General features: G+C 46.9%; 1 protein-coding gene across 3 annotated transcripts in view; it reads right to left on the minus strand.

Moving 5' to 3' along the window:
• The window catches only part of LOC137521806 (sialic acid-binding Ig-like lectin 12), a 142,936-nt gene that overhangs the window by 62,994 nt on the left and 55,666 nt on the right, over positions 1–24,276 (minus strand). For all 3 annotated transcript variants that reach the window (XM_068241548.1, XM_068241547.1, XM_068241549.1), the window contains one exon: positions 14,641–14,991. In XM_068241548.1, coding sequence (XP_068097649.1) covers positions 14,641–14,991 — 351 coding nt within the window. The remainder of the gene's footprint in view (positions 1–14,640; positions 14,992–24,276) is intronic.

Genomic DNA, 24,276 nt, shown 5'->3' on the forward strand with positions numbered 1-24,276 from the left:
CCTATTATCCACCTAGTCTCCCTCCTTAGTAGGTACCTCTCTCTATCTCCCCCCCTTGATTGCAGGGGGACATGTTCTAGGCCTGCAAACCTAAGACAGTTTGGGTCCCACTGGTGCTCCGTCCTCACATGTTCTATTAGACGGGGACTTCCCTTTCCAGATGCGATTGACCGCACATGGTCCTGTATTCTCTCTTTAAGTTTTCGTGTTGTCATGCCGATGTAGAACCTAAGGCAAGGGCACCAGATAATATAAACCATATACTTCGTTTGGCATGTGATGAGCGTTTTAAGCTTATTCTCCACCGGGCCAACCTTAAGGCTGTCACCTTGTTTCATTAATGGACAGACCGAGCACCGTCCACATTTCCGATTTCCCTTTGGTTGATACTTCTCCAGCCAATTACTTGGTTTCACAGTTCTATATTCACTGCTGGTAACCTTGCTGCCTATTGTCGGTGCCTTTCTAAACGTCACTAAAGGTGGCTTCTTGTAGACCTTGCCTAAGATTGGATCCCTTTTTATTGTTTTCCAATTCCGCAGGATACTTCTTCTAATTTCCTTAGCCATTGGGGTATATTGAAACACAAAAGTTAGTCTCTCCTCATTCCGATTGTGAACTCCTTTCTTTTTAATTTTCCTTTTTACCAAATCCTCTCTTTCCCTTCCCCCAGCTCTTTCCCTAGCTGCCTCTAAATCCACTCTGTCATAACCTCTTTCTAACAGGTCCACTGTCAGCTCTTCTGCTTGGCTGACATAATCCTCATAATTCGAATTATTCCTTCTGAGTCTTAAATATTGGCTGTACGGCAGAGATTTAAACACATGGTCTGGGTGGTAACTGTGTCGGTGTAAAAGGGAATTCCCTGATATCGGTTTTTTATACCCTTTTGAGATCAATCGTCCCTCCTTAATTTGCAGGATAAGGTCCAAGTAAGTGACCTGATTGTAACTATACTCATGTGTGAACTCCATATTATTTTTCCCATCATTAAGGTAGCCAAGGAACTCTTCAAAATCCCCCTCAGTCCCGGACCAGACCACCAGGATATCGTCCACATATCTGGACCATCTCCTGAGGCAAGCGCCATGGGGAACACCAGGGCCATACACGTATTGGTGCTCCCACCAAGCCAAAAACAAATTAGCATACGTGCATGACACCGATGTCCCCATGGCGGTGCCCGACAGCTGCCAATACCATTTGCCATCGTACAAAAACGCATTGTGGGAAAGCACAAAAAGGAGGCATTCACAAATAAAGTCAATATAACCCGGTTCTTTGTTAGTCTTCTCTAGGAAAAATCTAACCGCTGTCACCCCATCTCGGTGCGGTATTCTATTATACAAGCTAACTACATCGATAGTGACAAGAGCATCACCCTCGTGCCACGACATGCCCTCAATGCTGGTTAGCACGTCGAGCGTGTCCTGGAGGTAAGATGGAACCTGTTCGAGCAGAGGCCTCAGGAGATGGTCCAGGAACTTGGATAGCCTCTCGGTAAGAGATCCCATACCGGAGACTATCGGGCGTCCCGGTGGCCTGTCCCGGGACTTGTGAATCTTGGGCAGATGGTACCAAATTGGTTTTATAGGAAACTCCGGTAGGAGATCCTCCGCCATTCTTTGTTTCAAATATCCTTTTTCCACTCCTTTCCTCAAGAGGGTTTGTAGTGCTCTCTTATATTTTGGCGTAGGGTTTTCATTCAAAGGTTTATACGTTTCTCTGTCGCCCAACTGACGCAGTGATTCCTCATTGTATTGCTCAGATGTCATTATTACCAATGCCCCGCCTTTGTCGGCCTTTTTGAGTATCAGATTAGGTCTTTCTCTAAGCCACTGGATGGCCTTCCATTCCTCTCTACCTAAGTTAGGTTCTGCTTTCCTGTATCTAAGTGCCTTTAGATCATCCTCTACTTGCATCTGAAATATATCGATAGCTGAGCCTTGCGTTACTGGGAAAGGTTTTAGGGACTTGCACGGTCTGAATCCGACTTCATCCTGGGATTCTCCGGGTGTCTGGTTATCCATCTCTGGATTGCTTTCCAGCCACAACTCCTCCAAGATCCTTAGATTCTGTAAATCCTGAGCTCTCCATTCCTTCCCTGGAATAAAACCTAAACTCCCAATTTTTGCTGCTTCCTCTAACTGCTTCTGATATTGATCCTTCTTTCCAAAAATCTGCTGGATGTTCATCCGCCGTATGCCTTTATACAAGTCCACTTTAAAATCACAGTAGTCAAAGTCCTGGGTACATGAAAAGTTTAGCCCCTTCTTTAAGAGATTCTCACATTCAGAGGGGAGGGGGACCCCACTTAGATTTACTATTTCTATCTGCTGGATCCTTTCTGATATTTCCTTTTCTTTGGTCTCTGTTCTACATCCGTTTTCTGGCCCTTCCAGCTCACTTGCTTTTCCTGCTTTGCCTTTGGTTTTGCCCCTTCCCCTGCGTGTCCTCCTCCTAAAGGGGCCTTCTTATATGTTTTCCCATGCCCTCCTCTTAGCTGTTGTTGTTTATCTCCGTGTTCTCCATCCTCTAAGTTCTGTCTGCCACTCTCCTCTCCACTAGACTCTGTCTCCGTCGTCCAGTACTCTTTAACCTGTTTGGGGTTTCTTGGACCTCCTTTAGGTCTAAAAGGTCTTGGTCTTTGTATATTCCAATTAAAGAACTGGCCTGTTTTGAAATCCTCTGTATCCCTCAGATACTTCTGCAATTTCCTTTGCTTGATTTCCTCCTGGATTGGTACCAGTTTTTTCTCGATTTTACGTATATTGCTGCAGTAGATTTCATCTGTCACCAGGGTCTTATATTGCTCCTTTAATTTCTTAATCTCTTTAGTTAATGTGGCAAGCTCTTCTTCAGTTCTCTCTAGAACTATATCTTGGAAGATAGCTGCCTGTGCCAAATGAGCATTTCTCCACTTCTCCATAAACTTAGGATCATCACGATATTCAGCGGGTTCTTGATAACGTCTGAAGCCCCTCGCTGTAATACTTTTGCTTTTATATTTTTTGAGGGTTGTCACTGTCCAGAATATCTTAATTTCCTTTTCGCAGAGCCTCCTGAGCTTCAGCTCCACCACTCTAGCCCCCACCGCTTTGTTCCTGACAGTTGAGGTGGCTGGGTTGTCAAATAAATTATCCGTATCAACCCGTCCTGCTTCTATGGCTTCTTCCAACTCATTATTACTGTCAGTACTAGAAGAACTTTCAGCATCTTCCAATAAATCATCAAAATCTTCCATAGCACTCTGCATCTTGCGTGCTCTTGTTGAGAAAACAGTTCAGCATTCAATGTAGATAAAAAAGAGAGAGAAGGCAACAGGCACTGCAATAAACAGAAGTTCAATATTGCGTAAATCGGACTGCTATGACATTAGCTGGACCCACTGGATTATAGGGTTGCGTGCTCTAATCCACAAAGGCAACAAAACATTTATGGTACTTCAAAAGAAAGTGAGGATTGGCACATGCAGCTCTCCTTGTTTAAAACACAGCTTTATTGTGTCTGGCTGTACATCATAGAAACATAGGATACATTTCCAATATTGTTTAAAAGGTTCCTACCCAGTCTAATGTCCGGTGGGGTGAAGTGGGAGCGGTGGCTTGCCTGACGCACGTTTTGCTCGTATGAGCGTCTTCTGAGGCTCTGCGCACGCCGGGCATCTTGCGCTCTAAGTTTAAATAGGGAAATCCCTTGGTATCCGGCGTGCAGCAGGCCGTAGCCCGTCCCCTACCTCCGGTATATGACGTCATGACGTCCTCCGGAAGTTCGGGGGAATCCACCGTGGTTGCTGGTCTTGCGCATCCACTGCAGGTGCGTCCAACTGACTCAGCAACCACTAGGTGGAGCCAAAGGTACTCAAAAGGCAACAAACAGCACCACTCAATACCGCCCATGTTGTCCAGGACAACAACCCTCACAAATCCAAAAGAACAGGACCAGATAATTACTTGGATGACCTCTCAAGCGTCCAGCAGTGGGTTAAGCAGCACCAGCACATCACGCACGAGGTCCGAGTCCTCAGCCAGTTACAAGGAGCCAGTGGGCACAAAGCTGACACAACCGGCAGCGACACCACGCACACAACTGCCAGATAACCAGTCCGATGAATTACCTCAGGACACAATGGGGTATTCGCAGGAGCTATTCCCAGCCCAACAAACTTCCACCTTTCAAAGGTCAATGGAGGAACAGCCAGAAATGTTGTGCCCGGATTCACAACCATTAACTGTGGGAAATGCACCGCGCACTGAAATACAAGGCGAGTCCGAGGAGGACTCGGAAACCCAAATCCCAGAGCAAGTTGGGCAGGAGGGGTTGCAATTGCAGGAGGTCGGCCGACAAGATCTGGAAGACGACGTTGGAGTGAGCTGCGCAGAGGTTGTTCTGGGGAGCTCTACTCCACGGCGGCGGCCCCCCACAATGACATATGACGAGTTTCAGGAGATGGAAGAGGAGGGTATGGACAATGTGGACAGAGACCCAGATTTTGTTTGTGAACGAGAACATCGCCGTCGTAGCAGCAGCACAGATGAGTCTGTTGAAGAACCCACTGCTGCACAAGTTCGCCTTGTGCCACAAGGTAGGCGGCGCGCAATTTCAGGCACCACAAGCGTGGAAATTCAAGTGAGAGGCAAAAGAGGAGCAAACAGAAATCGCCAGCAAGGCAGGTGCTCCAAAGTCTGGGCTTTCTTTGAAGACTGCACTGAGGATGTTACCATGGCGATTTGCAAGGTGTGCAAGACCCGCCTGAGCAGGGGGAAAAGTATTAACAACCTCTCCACCACCAGCATGAGCTGCCACGTACCAGCAACACTGCCTCCCTTGGGTTCACCAGACTCACCACCAGACCCGCCTCAGCAGCAGCAGTAGCCCAGCCATTGCGTGGTTCACAACATTCACAAACATCAGACGACGCTGACACTGTCACTTTCCGGAGTAGTGCTCTTGAGTTCTCCAAGTGTTCATCAAACACAACAACCAACAGCCCTTCCGTGTGCAGCGCTACGGTTCAGTTGTCTGTGTCGGAGATGTTTGAGCGCAAGAGGAAATTGCCAGCAAATGACCCCCGGGTCGTGGCAGTAACAGCCAGCATAGCCAAGCTTCTGGCCTGCGAAATGCTGCCATATCGAGTGGTGGAGACAAACAGCTTCAAGGGCATGATGTCAGTGGCCATCCCACGTCACGTGGTTCCCAGCCGCTACCACTTTGCACGCTCTGCAGTGCCTGAGTTGCATGAGCACGTGGTCAGCAAAATAACCCGAAGCTTGAAGAATGCCGTTGCCTGCAAGGTTCACCTCACCACTGACACCTGGACGAGTGCGTTCGGCCAGGGTCGATACATCTCCCTTACCGCGCACTGGGTGAACCCTGTGGAGCCTGGCAGCGATTCCTCACCTGCTACGGCGCGGGTGTTGCCCACGCCGCAAACAGCTGCACCGCCGTCCCTCCCACTGGATAACAACAGCAGCACCTACCTCTCTGACTCCTTCTCCTCCAACGCATCTCAAAGCTGTACCTCATCCGGAAACGCTAACTCAGCAGCAGTAGGATCATGGAAGCAGTGCAGCACAGCTGTTGGCATGCGTCAGCAAGCGTTGCTGAAGCTGATCTGCCTTGGGGATAAGCAGCACACAGGGGAGGAAATTTGGAAGGGAATAAAGGAACAGACGGATTTGTGGCTGGCACCGCTGGACCTGAAACCGGGCATGGTTGTGTGTGATAATGGGAGTAATCTCATTCGCGCTTTAAGGTTGGCTAAGCTGACACACATCCCTTGCCTGGCGCACGTGATGAACCTAGTAGTTCAGCGGTTCCTGAGGACATACCCAGGCGTGGCCGATCTTCTGTTGAAGGTGCGTCGAGTGGCCAAACATTGTAGAAATTCCAGTACTGCTTCGTCGGCACTCGCCAAGATGCAGGAGCGCTTCAATCTCCCCCACCATCGCTCGCTGTGTGATGTCCCTACGCGCTGGAATTCTACGCTGCACATGCTAGCCCGCCTTTGTGAGCAGAAGAGTGCAGTGGTCCAGTACATGACGGCGCAGTACCGAGGCGCATCCGGACAGCTGCCAAGCTTCTGTGGATCCGATTGGGCCAACATGTTGGACCTCTGCCAAGTCCTCCAAAATTTTGAGCAATCCACATTGCTTGTGAGCAGTGACAACTCTTCAGTCAGCATTACCATACCAGTGCTGTGTTTACTGAAGAGGTCAATGTTGAAAATCAAGGAAACAGCTATCATGATGCAACTGGGGGAATCTGAAGGAGAAAACGATCAGCGTGATGGTACCAACATCAGGCCATCCGCCTCAGGGAACGCTGGCCCCAGCAGCTATGACGAAGAAGAGGAGGAGGAACAGCTGGAGTTGGAGCAGGAATTTCATGCCACCACTGACGAGGGCCAGAGCGGTGCACGTTGGACTTCCACAATTCAGCGCGAATGGTCAGCAGAAGCAGACCAGGAGGAAGGTGACAACTATGATGCATCACAACAACTATCACAATGCTCACAAGAGGATGATGAGGATTCTGGTAGGACTCTGGCACACATGGCTCAATTCATGCTAGACTGCATTGAACGTGACCCACGCATTGTGCGCATTCTGGACAACACCAATTACTGGGTTTATACCCTTCTGGATCCACGGTACAAACACAATGTTCCAAAACTGCTTGAAGAAAGAGTCAGACAGGTCAAAATGGAAGAATACCAGCAGGCCCTTGTGGAGACTTTAGAGAGGAGATTGACATCCTCCCCCTCCTCTAGCCAGTTGTACGCCGACAGACTGACTTCCGCAAACCCAGGACGACCAGGAGGGCAGCAAACAACGCAAGCCGCAGCTAGTGCCCAAAAGGGAATGGTATCGGCAGTGTCCTTGGAGTGGGAAAATTTTCTGACACCCATGCAGCAGCAGCCCACTGAACAGCAAGCGTGCAGATCCACCTCCAACACCGATCGCCTGGAGAAGATGGTCAAGGACTACATGTCAGATGACGTAGCTGTGTCGAACAATCCATCTGCACCCTTCAACTATTGGGTATCGAAGCTAGACACCTGGCACGGACTGGCAATGTACGCAATAGAGGTGCTGGCTTGCCCGGCAGCCAGCGTTATGTCGGAACGCTGTTTCAGTGCTGCCGGAGGCATCGTCACAGATCAGCGTATCCGCCTCTCCACAGAAAATGCAGACTGTCTGACTCAAATTAAAATGAATCAATCCTGGATTGGAAATGACTACGCAACACTCCAGGACCCCAACCAAGTAACATGACCAATGAACATCTGGGATGGTGTAGCGTTTCCGGTCCCTGTTTATTGAACCTCTCATCTGTATTACATTTATGACTGCATGGCGGCAAAAAGCATTGCTGCTATATCCGCACGCTTTTTGTCCTCATGCAAGGCCTGGGTTGTTGTGTCTCAAAAAGCATGGCCTTCTCCTCCTGCGCCTCCTCCTGTTCCATCACGTCTGCTGCTGCTGGGTTAGCGTTGCCGCGTGGTCCCTGTTTATTGAACCACTTATCTTTATTACATTTATGACTGCATGGTGGTACAAAGCATGCAATCCGCACGCTTCTTGTCCTCATGCAAGGCCTGGGTTGTTGTGTCTCACAAAGCGTGGCCTTCTCCTCCTGCGCCTCCTCCTGTTCCATCACGTCTGCTGCTGCTGGGTTAGCGTTGCCGCGTCGTCCCTGTTTATTGAACCACTTATCTTTATTACATTTATGACTGCATGGCGGTACAAAGCATGCTATCCGCACGCTTCTTGTCCTCATGCAAGGCCTGGGTTGTTGTGTCTCACAAAGCGTGGCCTTCTCCTCCTGCGCCTCCTCCTGTTCCATCACGTCTGCTGCTGCTGGGTTAGCGTTGCCGCGTCGTCCCTGTTTATTGAACCACTTATCTTTATTACATTTATGACTGCATGGCGGTACAAAGCATGCTATCCGCACGCTTCTTGTCCTCATGCAAGGCCTGGGTTGTTGTGTCTCACAAAGCGTGGCCTTCTCCTCCTGCGCCTCCTCCTGTTCCATCACGTCTGCTGCTGCTGGGTTAGCGTTGCCGCGTGGTCCCTGTTTATTGAACCACTTATCTTTATTAAATTTATGACTGCATGGCGGTACAAAGCATGCTATCCGCACGCTTCTTGTCCTCATGCAAGGCCTGGGTTGTTGTGTCTCACAAAGCGTGGCCTTCTCCTCCTGCGCCTCCTCCTGTTCCATCACGTCTGCTGCTGCTGGGTTAGCGTTGCCGCGTGGTCCCTGTTTATTGAACCACTTATCTTTATTACATTTATGACTGCATGGCGGTACAAAGCATGCTATCCGCACGCTTCTTGTCCTCATGCAAGACCTGGGTTTTTGTGTCTCACAAAGCGTGGCCTTCTCCTCCTGCGCCTCCTCCTGTTCCATCACGTCTGCTGCTGCTGGGTTAGCGTTGCCGTGTGGTCCCTGTTTATTGAACCACTTATCTTTATTACATTTATGACTGCATGGCGGTACAAAGCATGCTATCCGCACGCTTTTTGTCCTCATGCAAGGCCTGGGTTGTTGTGTCTCAAAAAGCGTGGCCTTCTCCTCCTGCACCTCCTCCTGTTCCATCACGTCTGCTGCTGCTGGGTTAGCGTTGCCGCGTGGTCCCTGTTTATTGAACCACTTATCTTTATTACATTTATGACTGCATGGCGGTACAAAGCATGCTATCCACACGCTTCTTGTCCTCATGCAAGGCCTGGGTTGTTGTGTCTCACAAAGCGTGGCCTTCTCCTCCTGCGCCTCCTCCTGTTCCATCACGTCTGCTGCTGCTGGGTTAGCGTTGCCGCGTGGTCCCTGTTTATTGAACCACTTATCTTTATTACATTTATGACGGCATGGCGGTACAAAGCATGCTATCCGCACGCTTCTTGTCCTCATGCAAGGCCTGGGTTGTTGTGTCTCACAAAGCGTGGCCTTCTCCTCCTGCGCCTCCTCCTGTTCCATCACGTCTGCTGCTGCTGAGTTAGCGTTGCCGCGTGGTCCCTGTTTATTGAACCACTTATCTTTATTACATTTATGACTGCATGGCGGTACAAAGCATGCTATCCGCACGCTTCTTGTCCTCATGCAAGACCTGGGTTTTTGTGTCTCACAAAGCGTGGCCTTCTCCTCCTGCGCCTCCTCCTGTTCCATCACGTCTGCTGCTGCTGGGTTAGCGTTGCCGCGTGGTCCCTGTTTATTGAACCACTTATCTTTATTACATTTATGACTGCATGGCGGTACAAAGCATGCTATCCGCACGCTTTTTGTCCTCATGCAAGGCCTGGGTTGTTGTGTCTCAAAAAGCGTGGCCTTCTCCTCCTGCACCTCCTCCTGTTCCATCACGTCTGCTGCTGCTGGGTTAGCGTTGCCGCGTGGTCCCTGTTTATTGAACCACTTATCTTTATTACATTTATGACTGCATGGCGGTACAAAGCATGCTATCCACACGCTTCTTGTCCTCATGCAAGGCCTGGGTTGTTGTGTCTCACAAAGCGTGGCCTTCTCCTCCTGCGCCTCCTCCTGTTCCATCACGTCTGCTGCTGCTGGGTTAGCGTTGCCGCGTGGTCCCTGTTTATTGAACCACTTATCTTTATTACATTTATGACTGCATGGCGGTACAAAGCATGCTATCCGCATGCTTCTTGTCCTCATGCAAGGCCTGGGTTGTTGTGTCTCACAAAGCGTGGCCTTCTCCTCCTGCGCCTCCTCCTGTTCCATCACGTCTGCTGCTGCTGGGTTAGCGTTGCCGCGTGGTCCCTGTTTATTCAACCACTTATCTTTATTACATTTATGACTGCATGGTGGTACAAAGCATGCTATCCGCACGCTTCTTGTCCTCATGCAAGGCCTGGGTTGTTGTGTCTCACAAAGCGTGGCCTTCTCCTCCTGCGCCTCCTCCTGTTCCATCACGTCTGCTGCTGCTGGGTTAGCGTTGCCGCGTGGTCCCTGTTTATTGAACCACTTATCTTTATTACATTTATGACTGCATGGCGGTACAAAGCATGCTATCCGCACGCTTTTTGTCCTCATGCAAGGCCTGGGTTGTTGTGTCTCAAAAAGCGTGGCCTTCTCCTCCTGCACCTCCTCCTGTTCCATCACGTCTGCTGCTGCTGGGTTAGCGTTGCCGCGTGGTCCCTGTTTATTGAACCACTTATCTTTATTACATTTATGACTGCATGGCGGTACAAAGCATGCTATCCGCACGCTTCTTGTCCTCATGCAAGGCCTGGGTTGTTGTGTCTCACAAAGCATGGCCTTCTCCTCCTGCGCCTCCTCCTGTTCCATCACGTCTGCTGCTGCTGGGTTAGCGTTGCCGCGTGGTCCCTGTTTATTGAACCACTTATCTTTATTACATTTATGACTGCATGGCGGTACAAAGCATGCTATCCGCACGCTTCTTGACCTCATGCAAGGCCTGGGCTGTTGTGTCTCACAAAGCGTGGCCTTCTCCTCCTGCGCCTCCTCCTGTTCCATCACGTCTGCTGCTGCTGGGTTAGCATTGCCGCGTGGTCCCTGTTTATTGAACCACTTATCTTTATTACATTTATGACTGCATGGTGGTACAAAGCATGCTATCTGCACGCTTCTTGTCCTCATGCAAGACCTGGGTTGTTGTGTCTCACAAAGCGTGGCCTTCTCCTCCTGCGCCTCCTCCTGTTCCATCACGTCTGCTGCTGCTGGGTTAGCGTTGCCGCGTGGTCCCTGTTTATTGAACCACTTATCTTTATTACATTTATGACTGCATGGCGGTACAAAGCATGCTATCCGCACGCTTCTTGTCCTTAATGCAAGGCCTGGGTTGTTGTGCCTCACAAAGCGTGGCCTTCTCCTTCTGCGCCTCCTCCTGTTCCATCACGTCTGCTGCTGCTGTTGCTGGGTTAGCGTTACCGGTCCCTTTTCCTGGAACCTCTTCTCTGTATTACATTTATGACTGCATGGCGACAAAAAGCATGTTACCTGTGCAAAGAAACATGACATTTTCCACATTTAAAAGACAGTTTTTCCTTTGAAACTTTACAATCAATTTTCTAAAAAACTATAAGCTCTTTTTCAAATATTTTTTTCCCTCTTGTACCCACTCCCAAGGTGCACATACCCTGCTAATTTGGGGTATGTAGCATGTAAGGAAGCTTTACAAAGCACGAAAGTTCGGGTCCCCATTGACTTCCATTATGTTCGGAGTTCGGCGCGAACACCCGAACATCGCGGCGATGTTCGGCGAACGTTCGCGAACCCGAACATCTAGGTGTTCGTCCAACACTAGGTACAAACACAATGTTCCAAAACTGCTTGAAGAAAGAGTCAGACAGGTCAAAATGGAAGAATACCAGCAGGCCCTTGTGGAGACTTTAGAGAGGAGATTGACATCCTCCCCCTCCTCTAGCCAGTTGTACGCCGACAGACTGACTTCCGCAAACCCAGGACGACCAGGAGGGCAGCAAACAACACAAGCCGCAGCTAGTGCCCAAAAGGGAATGGTATCGGCAGTGTCCTTGGAGTGGGACAATTTTCTGACACCCATGCAGCAGCAGCCCACAGAACAGCAAGCGTGCAGATCCACCTCCAACACCGATCGCCTGGAGAAGATGGTCAAGGACTACATGTCAGATGGCGTAGCTGTGTTGAACAATCCATCTGCACCCTTCAACTATTGGGTTGGGTATTGAAGCTAGACACCTGGCACGAACTGGCAATGTACGCAATAGAGGTGCTGGCTTGCCCGGCAGCCAGCGTTATGTCGGAACGCTGTTTCAGTGCTGCCGGAGGCATCGTCACAGATCGGCGTATCCGCCTCTCCACAGAAAATGCAGACCGTCTGACTCAAATTAAAATGAATCAATCCTGGATTGGAAATGACTACGCAACACTCCAGGACCCCAACCAAGGAACATGAACAATGACCATCTGTGATGGGTTAGCGTTGCCGGTCCCTGTTTATTGAACCTCTCATCTTTATTACATTTATGACTGCATGGCGGCAAAAAGCATTGCTATATCCGCACGCTTTTTGTCCTCATGCAAGGCCTGGGTTGTTGTGTCTCAAAGCGTGGCCTTCTCCTCCTGCGCCTCCTCCTGTTCCATCACGTCTGCTGCTGCTGGGTTAGCGTTGCCGCCCAGTCCCTGTTTATTGAACCTCTTATCTTTATAACATTTATGACTGCATGGCGGTACAAAGCATGCTATCCGCACGCTTCTTGTCCTCATGTAAGGCCTGGGTTGTTGTGTCTCAAAGCGTGGCCTTCTCCTCCTGCGCCTCCTCCTGTTCCATCACGTCTGCTGCTGCTGGGTTAGCGTTGCCGGTCCCTGTTTATGGAACCTCTCATCTTTATTACATTTATGACTGCATGGCGGTAAAAAGCATGCTATCCACACGCTTCTTGTCCTCATGCAAGGCCTGGGTTGTTGTGTCTCAAAGCGTGGCCTTCTCCTCCTGCGCCTCCTCCTGTTCCATCACGTCTGCTGCTGCTGGGTTAGCGTTGCCGGTCCCTGTTTATGGAACCTCTCATCTTTATTACATTTATGACTGCATGGCGGTAAAAAGCATGCTATCCGCACGCTTCTTGTCCTCATGCAAGGCCTGGGTTGTTGTGTCTCAAAGCGTGGCCTTCTCCTCCTGCGCCTCCTCCTTTTCCATCACGTGTGCTGCTGCTGCTGCTGGGTTAGCGTTGCCGGTCCCTGTTTATGGAACCTCTCATCTTTATTACATTTATGACTGCATGGCGGTAAAAAGCATGCTATCCGTACGCTTCTTGTCCTCCTGCAAGGCCTGGGTTGTTGTGTCTCAAAGCGTGGCCTTCTCCTCCTGCGCCTCCTCCTGTTCCATCACGTCTGCTGCTGCTGGGTTAGCGTTGCCGGTCCCTGTTTATGGAACCTCTCATCTTTATTACATTTATGACTGCATGGCGGTAAAAAGCATGCGATCCGCACGCTTCTTGTCCTCATGCAAGGCCTGGGTTGTTGTGTCTCAAAGCGTGGCCTTCTCCTTCTGCGCCTCCTCCTGTTCCATCACGTGTGCTGCTGCTGCTGCTGGGTTAGCGTTGCCGGTCCCTGTTTATGGAACCTCTCATCTTTATTACATTTATGACTGCATGGCGGTAAAAAGCATGCTATCCGCACGCTTCTTGTCCTCCTGCAAGGCCTAGGTTGTTGTGTCTCAAAGCGTGGCCTTCTCCTCCTGCGCCTCCTCCTTTTCCATCACGTCTGCTGCTGCTGGGTTAGCGTTGCCGGTCCCTGTTTATGGAACCTCTCATCTTTATTACATTTATGACTGCATGGCGGTAAAAAGCATGCTATCCGCACGCTTCTTGTCCTCATGCAAGGCCTGGGTTGTTGTGTCTCAAAGCGTGGCCTTCTCCTCCTGCGTCTCCTCCTGTTCCATCACGTGTGCTGCTGCTCCTGCTGGGTTAGCTTTGCTGGTCCCTGTTTATGGAACCTCTCATCTTTATTACATTTATGATTGCATGTCGGTACAAATCGTGCTATCCGCACGCTTCTTGTCCTCATGCAAGGCCTGGGTTGTTGTGTCTCAAAAAGCGTGGCCTTCTCCTCCTGCGCCTCCTCCTGTTCCATCACGTGTGCTGCTGCTGGTGCTGGGTTAGCCTTAACCGTCCCTTTTCCTGGAACCTCTTCTCTGTATTACATTTATGACTGCATGGTGACAAAAAGCATGTTACCTGTGCAAAGAAACATGACATTTTCCACATTTAAAAGTCAGTTTTTCCTTTGAAACTTTACAATCAATTTTCTCAAAAACTATAAGCTCTTTTTCAAATATTTTTTTTCCTCTTGTACCCACTCCCAAGGTGCACATACCCTGCAAATTTGAGGTATGTAGCATGTAAGGAAGCTTTACAAAGCACGAAAGTTCGGGTCCCCATTGACTTCCATTATGTTCGGAGTTCGGCGCGAACACCCGAACATCGCGGCGATGTTTGGCGAACGTTCACGAACCCGAACATCTAGGTGTTCGCCCAACACTAATACTGACCTAACATGCGCCTTATCGCTCCCTGATAAATTAACACAGCCCTTCCTGGCTCTGTCTCTTTATGCAGAATTGAAAATAGAGTGACTAACGCCTCCCACCACCCCTGTATGCATACTGCATGGCTGACTGTGGGATGTCTTCTCATTCACTACTGGGTCTTGCTGTGCGATGATTTACTCCAGCAGATGCCCATTCCGTGCTACCCGCTGAAATTTTGCGCTTCTATCACCCATGCTCATTCACTGATAATACAGCCACCTGATGAATCTCTGAGCCTTTCTTAAAGAAAATTGTGGTAAGCCCGAATCTTGCTTGTTAATCCCTAGTAGTCACATGGAAAGCTCCATCTACACAATACAATTCTTTGTGCGATTCGATTACAATTCTATTTACGATCCGATTAAATCCGACATGTCCGATCAGGATTCGATTTGATTCAATTTGATTTGCCATTGTTTTGCAATGGCAAATCGAATCGAATCCCGATCGGACAAGTCAGATTTAATAGGATTGTAAATAGAATCGTAATCGAATCACACAAATAATCGTATCGTGTAGTTTGGGCTTTAAACGATGCTGTCCCATTTTCTACATGGGAACACACTATAATGGGGAGACATAAAGTCACTTACCTGTTACTTCCACCGATACAGAATATTGGTTATAACTGTGAGGAACAGGTTCCTCAAATAGAAAGAAATAAGTTCCAGAATCCTCTTTCTTGGCGTCAGTTATGGTCAGAGTACAATCTCCATTATCTGGGTTTCCTGTTACATGGAAGTTTGGTTTGGTGCCTCTGTTATAGCCATTTCTAGCAGCTGCAGTTATCCCACTATTTGTCTTCCAATATCCTCTGGAATTTTGGAATGTATTCCACCCATCAGCAATGAAGGTACAAGGAATGGTGACACACAGGTGCTCCTGGACGGTGACATGCCTGATCACTGTAATAGAATAACCTGGATTCAGATGGCCTCTGGAATCTGTGAAGAGAATTTCTGCTATGTTAGTTCTGTGTGAAGACAAGTATGATAGACTGATGATGCAATGATGCAAATTACTTGTCACATTCTTAATTGCTTATGTTGACAGATACTGAAATAAAAGTGTGGTGTCACTGAAAGGAACATACTACTTTAGTTGCAGAATTACTATGTTATGCATAGGCCATTTAGAAAATAGAATGCATAGACATGGATTTGTAATGCCAATAACATCTGTTCTCATGTAGTTGATTCTCAGAGAGCTTCTGTTGGAAGAAATTCCTCATCTTTTTCTCCTACCTACATGAACAAATACATTTACTAACAGATAAAGAGAAAGCAACATATAAAGCTGTGATAAAACGTGCATGTTTTCACACACACAGTGAGATGCGAAAGTTTGGGCAACCTTGTTAATCGTCATGATTTTCCTGTATAAATCATTGGTTGTTACGATAAAAAATGTCAGTTAAATATATCGTATAGCAGACACACACAGTGATATTTGAGAAGTGAAATGAAGTTTTATTGGCTTTACAGAAATTGTGCAATTATTGTTAAACAAAATTAGGTTGGTGCATGAATTTGGGCAACCCAAAAAAGAAATGAAATCAATATTTAGTAGATCCTCCTCTTGCAGAAATTACAGCCTCTAAGTCTAAACACTTCCTGTAGGTTCCAATGAGAGTCTGGATTCTGGTTGAAGGTATTTTGGACCATTCCTCTTTACAAAACATCTCTAGTTCATTCAGGTTTGATGGACTACTACTACTACTACTACTACTACTACTACTACTACTACTACTACTACTACTACTACTACTACTACTACTACTACTACTACTACTACTACTACTACTACTACTACTACTACTACTACTACTACTACTACTACTACTACTACTACTACTACTACTACTACTACTACTACTACTACTACTACTACTACTACTACTACTACTACTACTACTACTACTACTACTACTACTACTACTACTACTACTACTACTACTACTACTACTACTACTACTACTACTACTACTACTACTACTACTACTACTACTACTACTACTACTACTACTACTACTACTACTACTACTACTACTACTACTACTACTACTACTACTACTACTACTACTACTACTACTACTACTACTACTACTACTACTACTACTACTACTACTACTACTACTACTACTACTACTACTACTACTACTACTACTACTACTACTACTACTACTACTACTACTACTACTACTACTACTACTACTACTACTACTACTACTACTACTACTACTACTACTACTACTACTACTACTACTACTACTACTACTACTACTACTACTACTACTACTACTACTACTACTACTACTACTACTACTACTACTACTACTACTACTACTACTACTACTACTACTACTACTACTACTACTACTACTACTACTACTACTACTACTACTACTACTACTACTACTACTACTACTACTACTACTACTACTACTACTACTACTACTACTACTACTACTACTACTACTACTACTACTACTACTACTACTACTACTACTACTACTACTACTACTACTACTACTACTACTACTACTACTACTACTACTACTACTACTACTACTACTACTACTACTACTACTACTACTACTACTACTACTACTACTACTACTACTACTACTACTACTACTACTACTACTACTACTACTACTACTACTACTACTACTACTACTACTACTACTACTACGTGCTTCTCTCCCTGGGAACTAAACGCGCTGTGACCCTGCATTCTGCAGTCTGAAAGGCTCAGAAAAAAGGTTGTTTTTTAGCCTTTTTTTAAAGCTGTTCAAAGATGGGGCCTTTTGCACTTGTTATGGAAGTGAGTTCCATAGAGTAGGGGCTGAAACGGAAAAGGCCAGAGCACCAAATGTTTTTAAGTGGATCCTGGGAATTACCAAATGTATCTTATTGGCAGAGCAGAGGGCGCATGGAGGAGCGTACAGTGCCAATAGATCCGCTATGTACCAAGGTCCCATGTAGCTTAGAGCCTTGAATGTCAGCAGGCAGATCTGAGAATGGATTCTCCATTTCACTGGCAACCAGTGAAGAGTTTGCAGTACTGGGGAGATGTGTGAGCTGTGGGGGGAAGGGGGGGGGGTAGTCATGGGCTAGGAGTCTGGCTGCTGCATTCTGTACTAGCTGTAAGGGGTGCAGAACTTTCTGCGGGAATCCGATCAATAGGGCTTTGCAATAGTCCAGGCGGGAGGATACAAATGCGTGAACTAGTGCAGATAGGTCTACAGCCGGGATAAGGTTTTTGAGTCTTGCTTTATTTCTCAGATGGAAGAATGAGGATTTGATGACAGCTGATACCTGCTGTCTGAATGTTAGCTTTCCATCCAGGATCACCCCCAGGTTTCGCACAGAGTATTTATACTATACGGTTTCTGCTAATTTACTAGTTTGAAGTGGAGAGATTTTTTGGGGACTTTATCCATCATGTGTGGACCACCTAGCATCAACACCTCTGATTTGTCAGAGTTCAGCCTCAGCCAGCCAGTGTTCATCCAGTTCTGTAATTCTGCGAAACAGGCATTGATGGATGCTGATGGGTCTTGTGTGCCGGGCTTGAAGGACAGATATAACATTCAATCAGAGTGTCATAGTTTCAGTTTAGAACCCAAAAATTGAAATAACTTTCAGAACTTAGCAAAAGTACCTACCAGTAGCTGGAAAGTATTATCAAAATTGTTTTGAGCACTTTCCGACTTGCTGGGGGTTTAAAATGCATTGTATTGCCTTTGGCCCTTATTCAATTCACTTTTTTTTTCAAGTTTTCTCCTAGGTGAAATTTTCACACCTTGGCCCATATGCAATTAATTTTTTTCACCTGAGTTATCTCCCATGAGATAATTTTTATCTTCTCTTTAAACTATATTTTCAGCATTTTACAATTGAAACAGTTCCCAAAAGTTGGTGAAAAAGTACTCTCACATTTACAGTGGGTTGCAAAAGTATTCAGCCCCCTTGAAGTTTTCCACATTTTGTCATATTACTGCCACAAACATGAATCAATTTTATTGAAATTCCACATGAAAGACCAACACAAAGTGGTGTACACGTGAGAAGTGGAACAAAAATCATACTGTAACGGTTGGTGTCAGCACACAGAGAGTATCTGATTATTGATGATCTGCAGTATCACCAACAATACAGATTTATACCTGATTATTAGTGATCTGCAGAATCACCAATAATACAAGTATGGCTAACCTCTGGACACCTAATAAAGTGTTAGTGTTTGGGTGCAACCGTAACTTAAATGGTTAATGAGACCTCACCAGAGGGGCTGGTGAGGTATAACAGTACACTGAGCGTGTACTAACGTATAACCTCCAGCAAGCTGGAGAGACAAAACTGAAGAGGCTGAATCTCGCGAGGAGCGGGTGATTCAGACTATACTGCAGGTAATTAAGGCTAAACTATAGCCTAACAGAGCTGCTGAACCAGCGGAGCTGGCGCAGTAACACCTCACCAGTAGCGAGGGCCCACTGGCGAGTAGAATGGTCAGGCAGGCAAGGCTCGGCTACAGAGAGGTAAGTATCGGTACAGAATCGTGAGACAAGAGAGTAAACGGTAATCAGACAGAGGCGCTTAATTTGAATCCTTGTGCAGATTGTTTGATACTCCTCCCTATATTGCCTGATGAAGCGGGGTTGAACCTGCGAAACGCGTTGCATTTCTTTTTGGAGTTCCTAATAAATGTGTTTGACTGTCTGAATCGCAGTCGTTGTCGTGTCTGCTTGAGGGAGGTAAGACCACCACTTCCTCCTTCAATTTTGCCATTTAAGTTGGTTTTTAAGCTCATTTAATCTAATCTTATACTTTTGGCGCCTCTGTTCATTGTATACAATTTTGAGTCCACCCTTGGTGGAGGGTTGCTACCCTTTCTTCCCGTCTACAGAGAGCGACTTCTTAATCCTGAGTGGGGTCAGGACAATCTCCCCACCTGCCTTTACAGTGGTTGCCTGCTGGTGACCCTGACTTGTGAGTATTTAGCAATACAAACTTATTGCCACCTTGTCCAGTACGAATTACACTATTGGGGCTCTTGGTGTTCCCTGTTTTTAGGTAATCAGGCAGAGGTTCAGCAACAGGTAGGCAGATAGGCGAAGGTACAGGATCAGAAGGCAGGATCAGAGTCAGAGGGAATAGCTAAGAGTCATACACATGAGATCAAACAGTAAGCAATATCCTAGTCTTGGTGTGAAATCCATAGCATCAACACCAGGGAACTAGTCTAAACAAATAACAATAAACAGAAACAGTCTCCTAGTCTTGGTGTGAAATCCGTAGCAGGGAACTAGCCTAAGGTCTGCGCGCTAACACGCAAGCATTCACGACAACAGACAAAGTAGCAATGCAGCCCGGAGGCTTAAGAAGCAGAGGAGACCCCACTGGAACGCCCACTCCTCTGAGCCAATGAGGAGCGGCTAAGGTCACCTCTGACGTCAGCCGACCCGCAGGTCAGCTGACAGCCTTCCTCACCGCATAAAGGTCCCGTCTGTGCGCACGCCCGTGCACTACGGCGACCCTCTGCACATAACAACGCTCCGTCCTCGGCGTCCTAGACGCCGCATGGACGGATGCGCACATGGGGGCGGCTGCGACGGCGGATCTGCTCGCCGCAGCTACCTCGACTATTACACATACATGATTCCAAACATTTTTTACAAATAAATAACTGCAAAGTGGTGTGTGCATAATTATTCGGCCCCCTTTGATCTGAGTGCAGTCAGTTGCCTATAGACATTGCCTGATGAGTGCTAATGACTAAATAGAGTGCACCTGTGTGTAATCTAATGTCAGTACAAATACAGCTGCTCTGTGAGGGCCTCAGAGGTTGTCTAAGAGAATATTGGGAGCAACAACACCGTGAAGTCCAAAGAACACACAAGACAGGTCAGGGATCAAGTTATTGAGAAATTTAAAGCAGGCTTAGGCTACAAAAATATTTCCAAAGCCTTGAACATCCCACGGAGCACTGTTCAAGCAATCATTCAGAAATGGAAGAAGTATGACACAACTGTAAACCTACCAAGACAAGGCCATCCACCTAAACTCACAGGCCGAACAAGGAGAGCGCTGATCAGAAATGCAGTCAAGAGGCCCATGGTGACTCTGTACGAGCTGCAGAGATCTACAGCTCAGGTGGAAGACTCTGTCCATAGGACAACTATTAGTCGTGCACTGCACAAAGTTGGCCCTTCATGGAAGAGTGGCAAGAAGAAAGGCATTGTTAACAGAAAGCATAAGAAGTCCGGTTTGCAGTTTGCCACAAGCCATGTGGGGGACACAGCAACCATGTGGAAGAAGGTGCTCTGGTCAGATGAGACCAAAGTGGAACTTTTTGGGCAAAATGCAAAACACTATGTGTGGCGGAAAACTAACACTGCACATCACTCTGAACACACCATCCCCACTGTCAAATATGGTGGTGGCAGCATCATGCTCGGGGGGTGCATCTCTTCAGCAGGGACAGGGAAGCTGGTCAGAGTTGATGGGAAGATGGATGGAGCCAAATACAGGGCAAACTTGGAAGAAAACCTCTTGGAGACTGCAAAAGACTTGAGACTGGGGCGGAGGTTCACCTTCCAGCAGGACAATGACCCTAAACATAAAGCCAGGGCAACAATGGAATGGTTTAAAACAAAACATATCTATGTGTTAGAATGGCCCAGTCAAAGTCCAGATCTAAATCCAATCGAGAATCTGTGGTAGGATCTGAAAACTGCTGTTCACAAACGCTGTCCATCTAATCTGACTGAGCTGGAGCTGTTTTGCAGAGAAGAATGGGCAAGGATTTCAGTCTCTAGATGTGCAAAGCTGGTAGAGACATTACCCTAAAAGACTGGCAGCTGTAATTGCAGCAAAAGGTGGTTCTACAAAGTATTGACTCAGGGGGCTGAATAATTACACACACCCCACTTTGCAGTTATTGATTTGTAAAAAATGTTTGGAATCATGTATGATTTTCGATCCACTTCTCACATGTACACCACTTGGTATTGGTCTTTCACGTGGAATTCCAATAACATTGATGCATGTTTGTGGCAGTAATGTGACAAAATGTGGAAAACTTCAAGGGGGCCAAATACTTTTGCATCCCACTGTATTTTGAGTATTTTCTTGCTTGCTGGTGGCTTAAAAGGCATTTTATGACAAGTTGTGAAAATATCACCTGGGAGAAATCTCAGGAGGAAAAGTGAATTGCATATGGTTCATGTTGTCAATAAAAAGCCTTTTAAGCCACCAGTGAGCAAGAAAATACTCAAAATAAATTTCACAGTACTTTTTGACCTCTCTTTTGGTACATTTTCATTTGCAGAATGCTGAAAAGTTATTTTAAATGGACGATGAAAAATGATCTCCTCAAAGAAAACTTAGCATAAAAAGTGAATTGAATAACTGTTGTCTTTTAAAGTGACATTAAAGCGAAAAAAAACTTATGATATAATGAATTGTATGTGTAGTTGTAACGATTGTGGAACTTTCTCCGTGATCAGCGCACAACGCGTGCGCTGATACGGCGGAAATCATCCACAAGCATATATTTGCAGGCACCCAGCAAAAGGTGCTACGCACCCGTAGAGGGAAAATTCCTGTCGGCAGATGGCGCTGGGGAGTGCAGAGGACCCAATCCTCTGTACCTCCACAAATGCCAGACAGGAATTTGTACGAAGCGCAGAACGCAATTGCAAGAGAGGCGATTGCGAATGAGAACGAGCAAAGGGACAGATTGTATGTGTGTGCGCCAATCTAGTCGCCACCCCGCGACCGCGCACACACAACAGCAGATATGAAATAGGAACGCGATCGCGAGAGGTGCGATCGCCAGACGTGACACAAGGCAGATCAGAACAGAATACGAGGTTAGCAAAGGCACAGCAAATAATACAATGAGAATAACAAGGAAAATAACAAACGCTAGCTAACCGCGGACACCGCACTCATTCGCAACAGTGCACGCGGTTATGCGCGGTCTCCACGTGATAAGCACACTAGAGACAAGCACGCCTAACTAACCACTGACAGACAAACATGAAACAGAGGACGCGTACGCTTGCTTAACGGTTACCTCACCGAGCCTCCAGCAAGCGTAGCAGACAAGACAGACACACGAAAACAGGGACAAGCGAGAGATAGGATCCCCAGCGCTAGCGAAAAGTGGCTAGCACGATCCCAGGAGACAGAACAGAAGGATCCCCAGCGCTAGCGAAAAGTGGCTAGCGCGATCCCAGGAGACAGAACAGAAGGATCCCAAGCGCTAGCGAAAAGTGGCTAGCGCGATCCCAGGAGACAGAGTTGCAGAACAGAAGGATCCCCAGCGCTAGCAAAAAGTAGCTAGCGCGATCCCAGGAGACAGAACAGAAGAGATAGCTGGTAGCAACCGCTGCACCAGCTATACTCCAAGAACAGAGATCAGAACCATTTCCTCTCGACCACCGTTGGGACAGGACAATGGCAACAGAACATACAAACAGATAATACAATCCTAACTGCACTAGGGAAAACCTGCCTAGCGCAGATTCAGGAATTACTCTAAGCTGAACTTCAAACAAAGAGCATGGCTGACACTCCCGGCAGGAGTGTTACACAGGACAAAATCCTTATGAACAGCGAAGCATTGTGGGAAAGACATAGTACTTATAGTACACGCCTCCAATGAATGTGGCCAGGCAATTTGCATGACAACGTATGCAAATTCCTCTGCAAGCACAAGCTGCAAAACTGACAGAAGCTCTTCTTTCCAGAGTCCTGCAGCATGCAAACCTACACAATGGTCAGAAGGCTGGCTGCCTGCACAGGCAGCTGAACAAATCATCACAGTAGTACAGATAATTATTGGAACATTAGTAGCAAAGAAAATATTCTCATATTTTTATTTTCAGTTATATCGTTTTTTTAATAACATTGCATCTTTCTCTAATATTTGCAGTTTACACACTACTCAGGATCCGAAATGAGTTTACAGAGCAGGCTAGTGAACTTTTGAACTGTCCTCTGCAGAAAAGAAAATACAGTGACAGACAGTTGAGATAACAAGCTTCATAATCATAAGACAGAGCTCTCTGCAACTTTGAAAGTCGTGGAGCTCAATGGCTCTTTTGCATAGATAACTGGAATTTCTTAACTCTTCCTGTACTGGAAACAATATTCGACTCATGTCTCTGCTCCTAATGTTTTATTTTTAAGCTGTACTACACATACAAATCATTAAATCATAAGCTTTTTTCACTTCAGATTCCCTTTAAGCTTTAAAATAAACAGAAGTAATGACCCTTTGAACTTTGCTGCAGTAAAACTTTCTTATCTCAAGCTGTCTCTCACTGTTTCTTGGCTGTTTAAGCTTTTCAGAAAACTGGACTGAATTCTACCAAGCTGTCTCAGAGAAGCTCTTTTGTATAAATAAGAACTTAAAGAGACTCTGAAACAAAAAAATTCATCCTGTTTTCTACCATCCTACAAGTTCCTAAACCTATTCTAATGTGCCCTGGCTTACTGCAGCACTATCTACTATCACCGTCTCTGTAATAAATCAATGTATCGTTCCTCTGTCGGACTTGTCGCCCCTGTGTCTGGAAGGCTTCCAGCTCTTCAGTGCTGATCTGTTATGCACGCCCCCTCCAGGCCTCTCTATACACACTTATGTGTGTGTGTGTGTGTGTGTGTGTGTGTGTGTGTGTGTGTGTGTGTGTGTGTGTGTGTGTGTGTGTGTGTGTGTGTGTGTGTGTTATTTACATAAGCCAGCAGCGTCTCTACACTCTGATATCAGTGAGAGAAGAGAGCTGGATAAAAATCCTCCTCTGTTAGGGCTAGTTCACACTTGATTTAAAAACGTATCCGTAGCTACGTTTTTTGTCCCGGACGAAAAACGTATCCACGGATACCAATGTTAAAAATAGGAACAGTACACACTGAAGTTAAAAACGTATCCGCGTGCGATCCGCGGAATACGTTTTTAAACCCGGAACGCTGAGTCCGGACTTGCAGCATTTTTCACGGACCCGTATACACGTACGGGTAGTGAAAATCAATGGGGAAACGGGCCTCCCTCTTCACTGACATTTTGGGACACTGGAAACGGATCAGTTTCGAGTGTCCCATGGTGAAGGAGGGGGCCGCCATGCTGGAGGGGGTAGCAGCCAGGACGGGGGGCTGTGGGCAAAGCGGCGGCCAGGGGGGGTCACATCCCCCCCCCTTGCTCACCTGGGTGCCCCC

Source organism: Hyperolius riggenbachi, chromosome 6, assembly GCF_040937935.1.
Source record: "Hyperolius riggenbachi isolate aHypRig1 chromosome 6, aHypRig1.pri, whole genome shotgun sequence".
NCBI lineage: Eukaryota > Metazoa > Chordata > Amphibia > Anura > Hyperoliidae > Hyperolius > Hyperolius riggenbachi.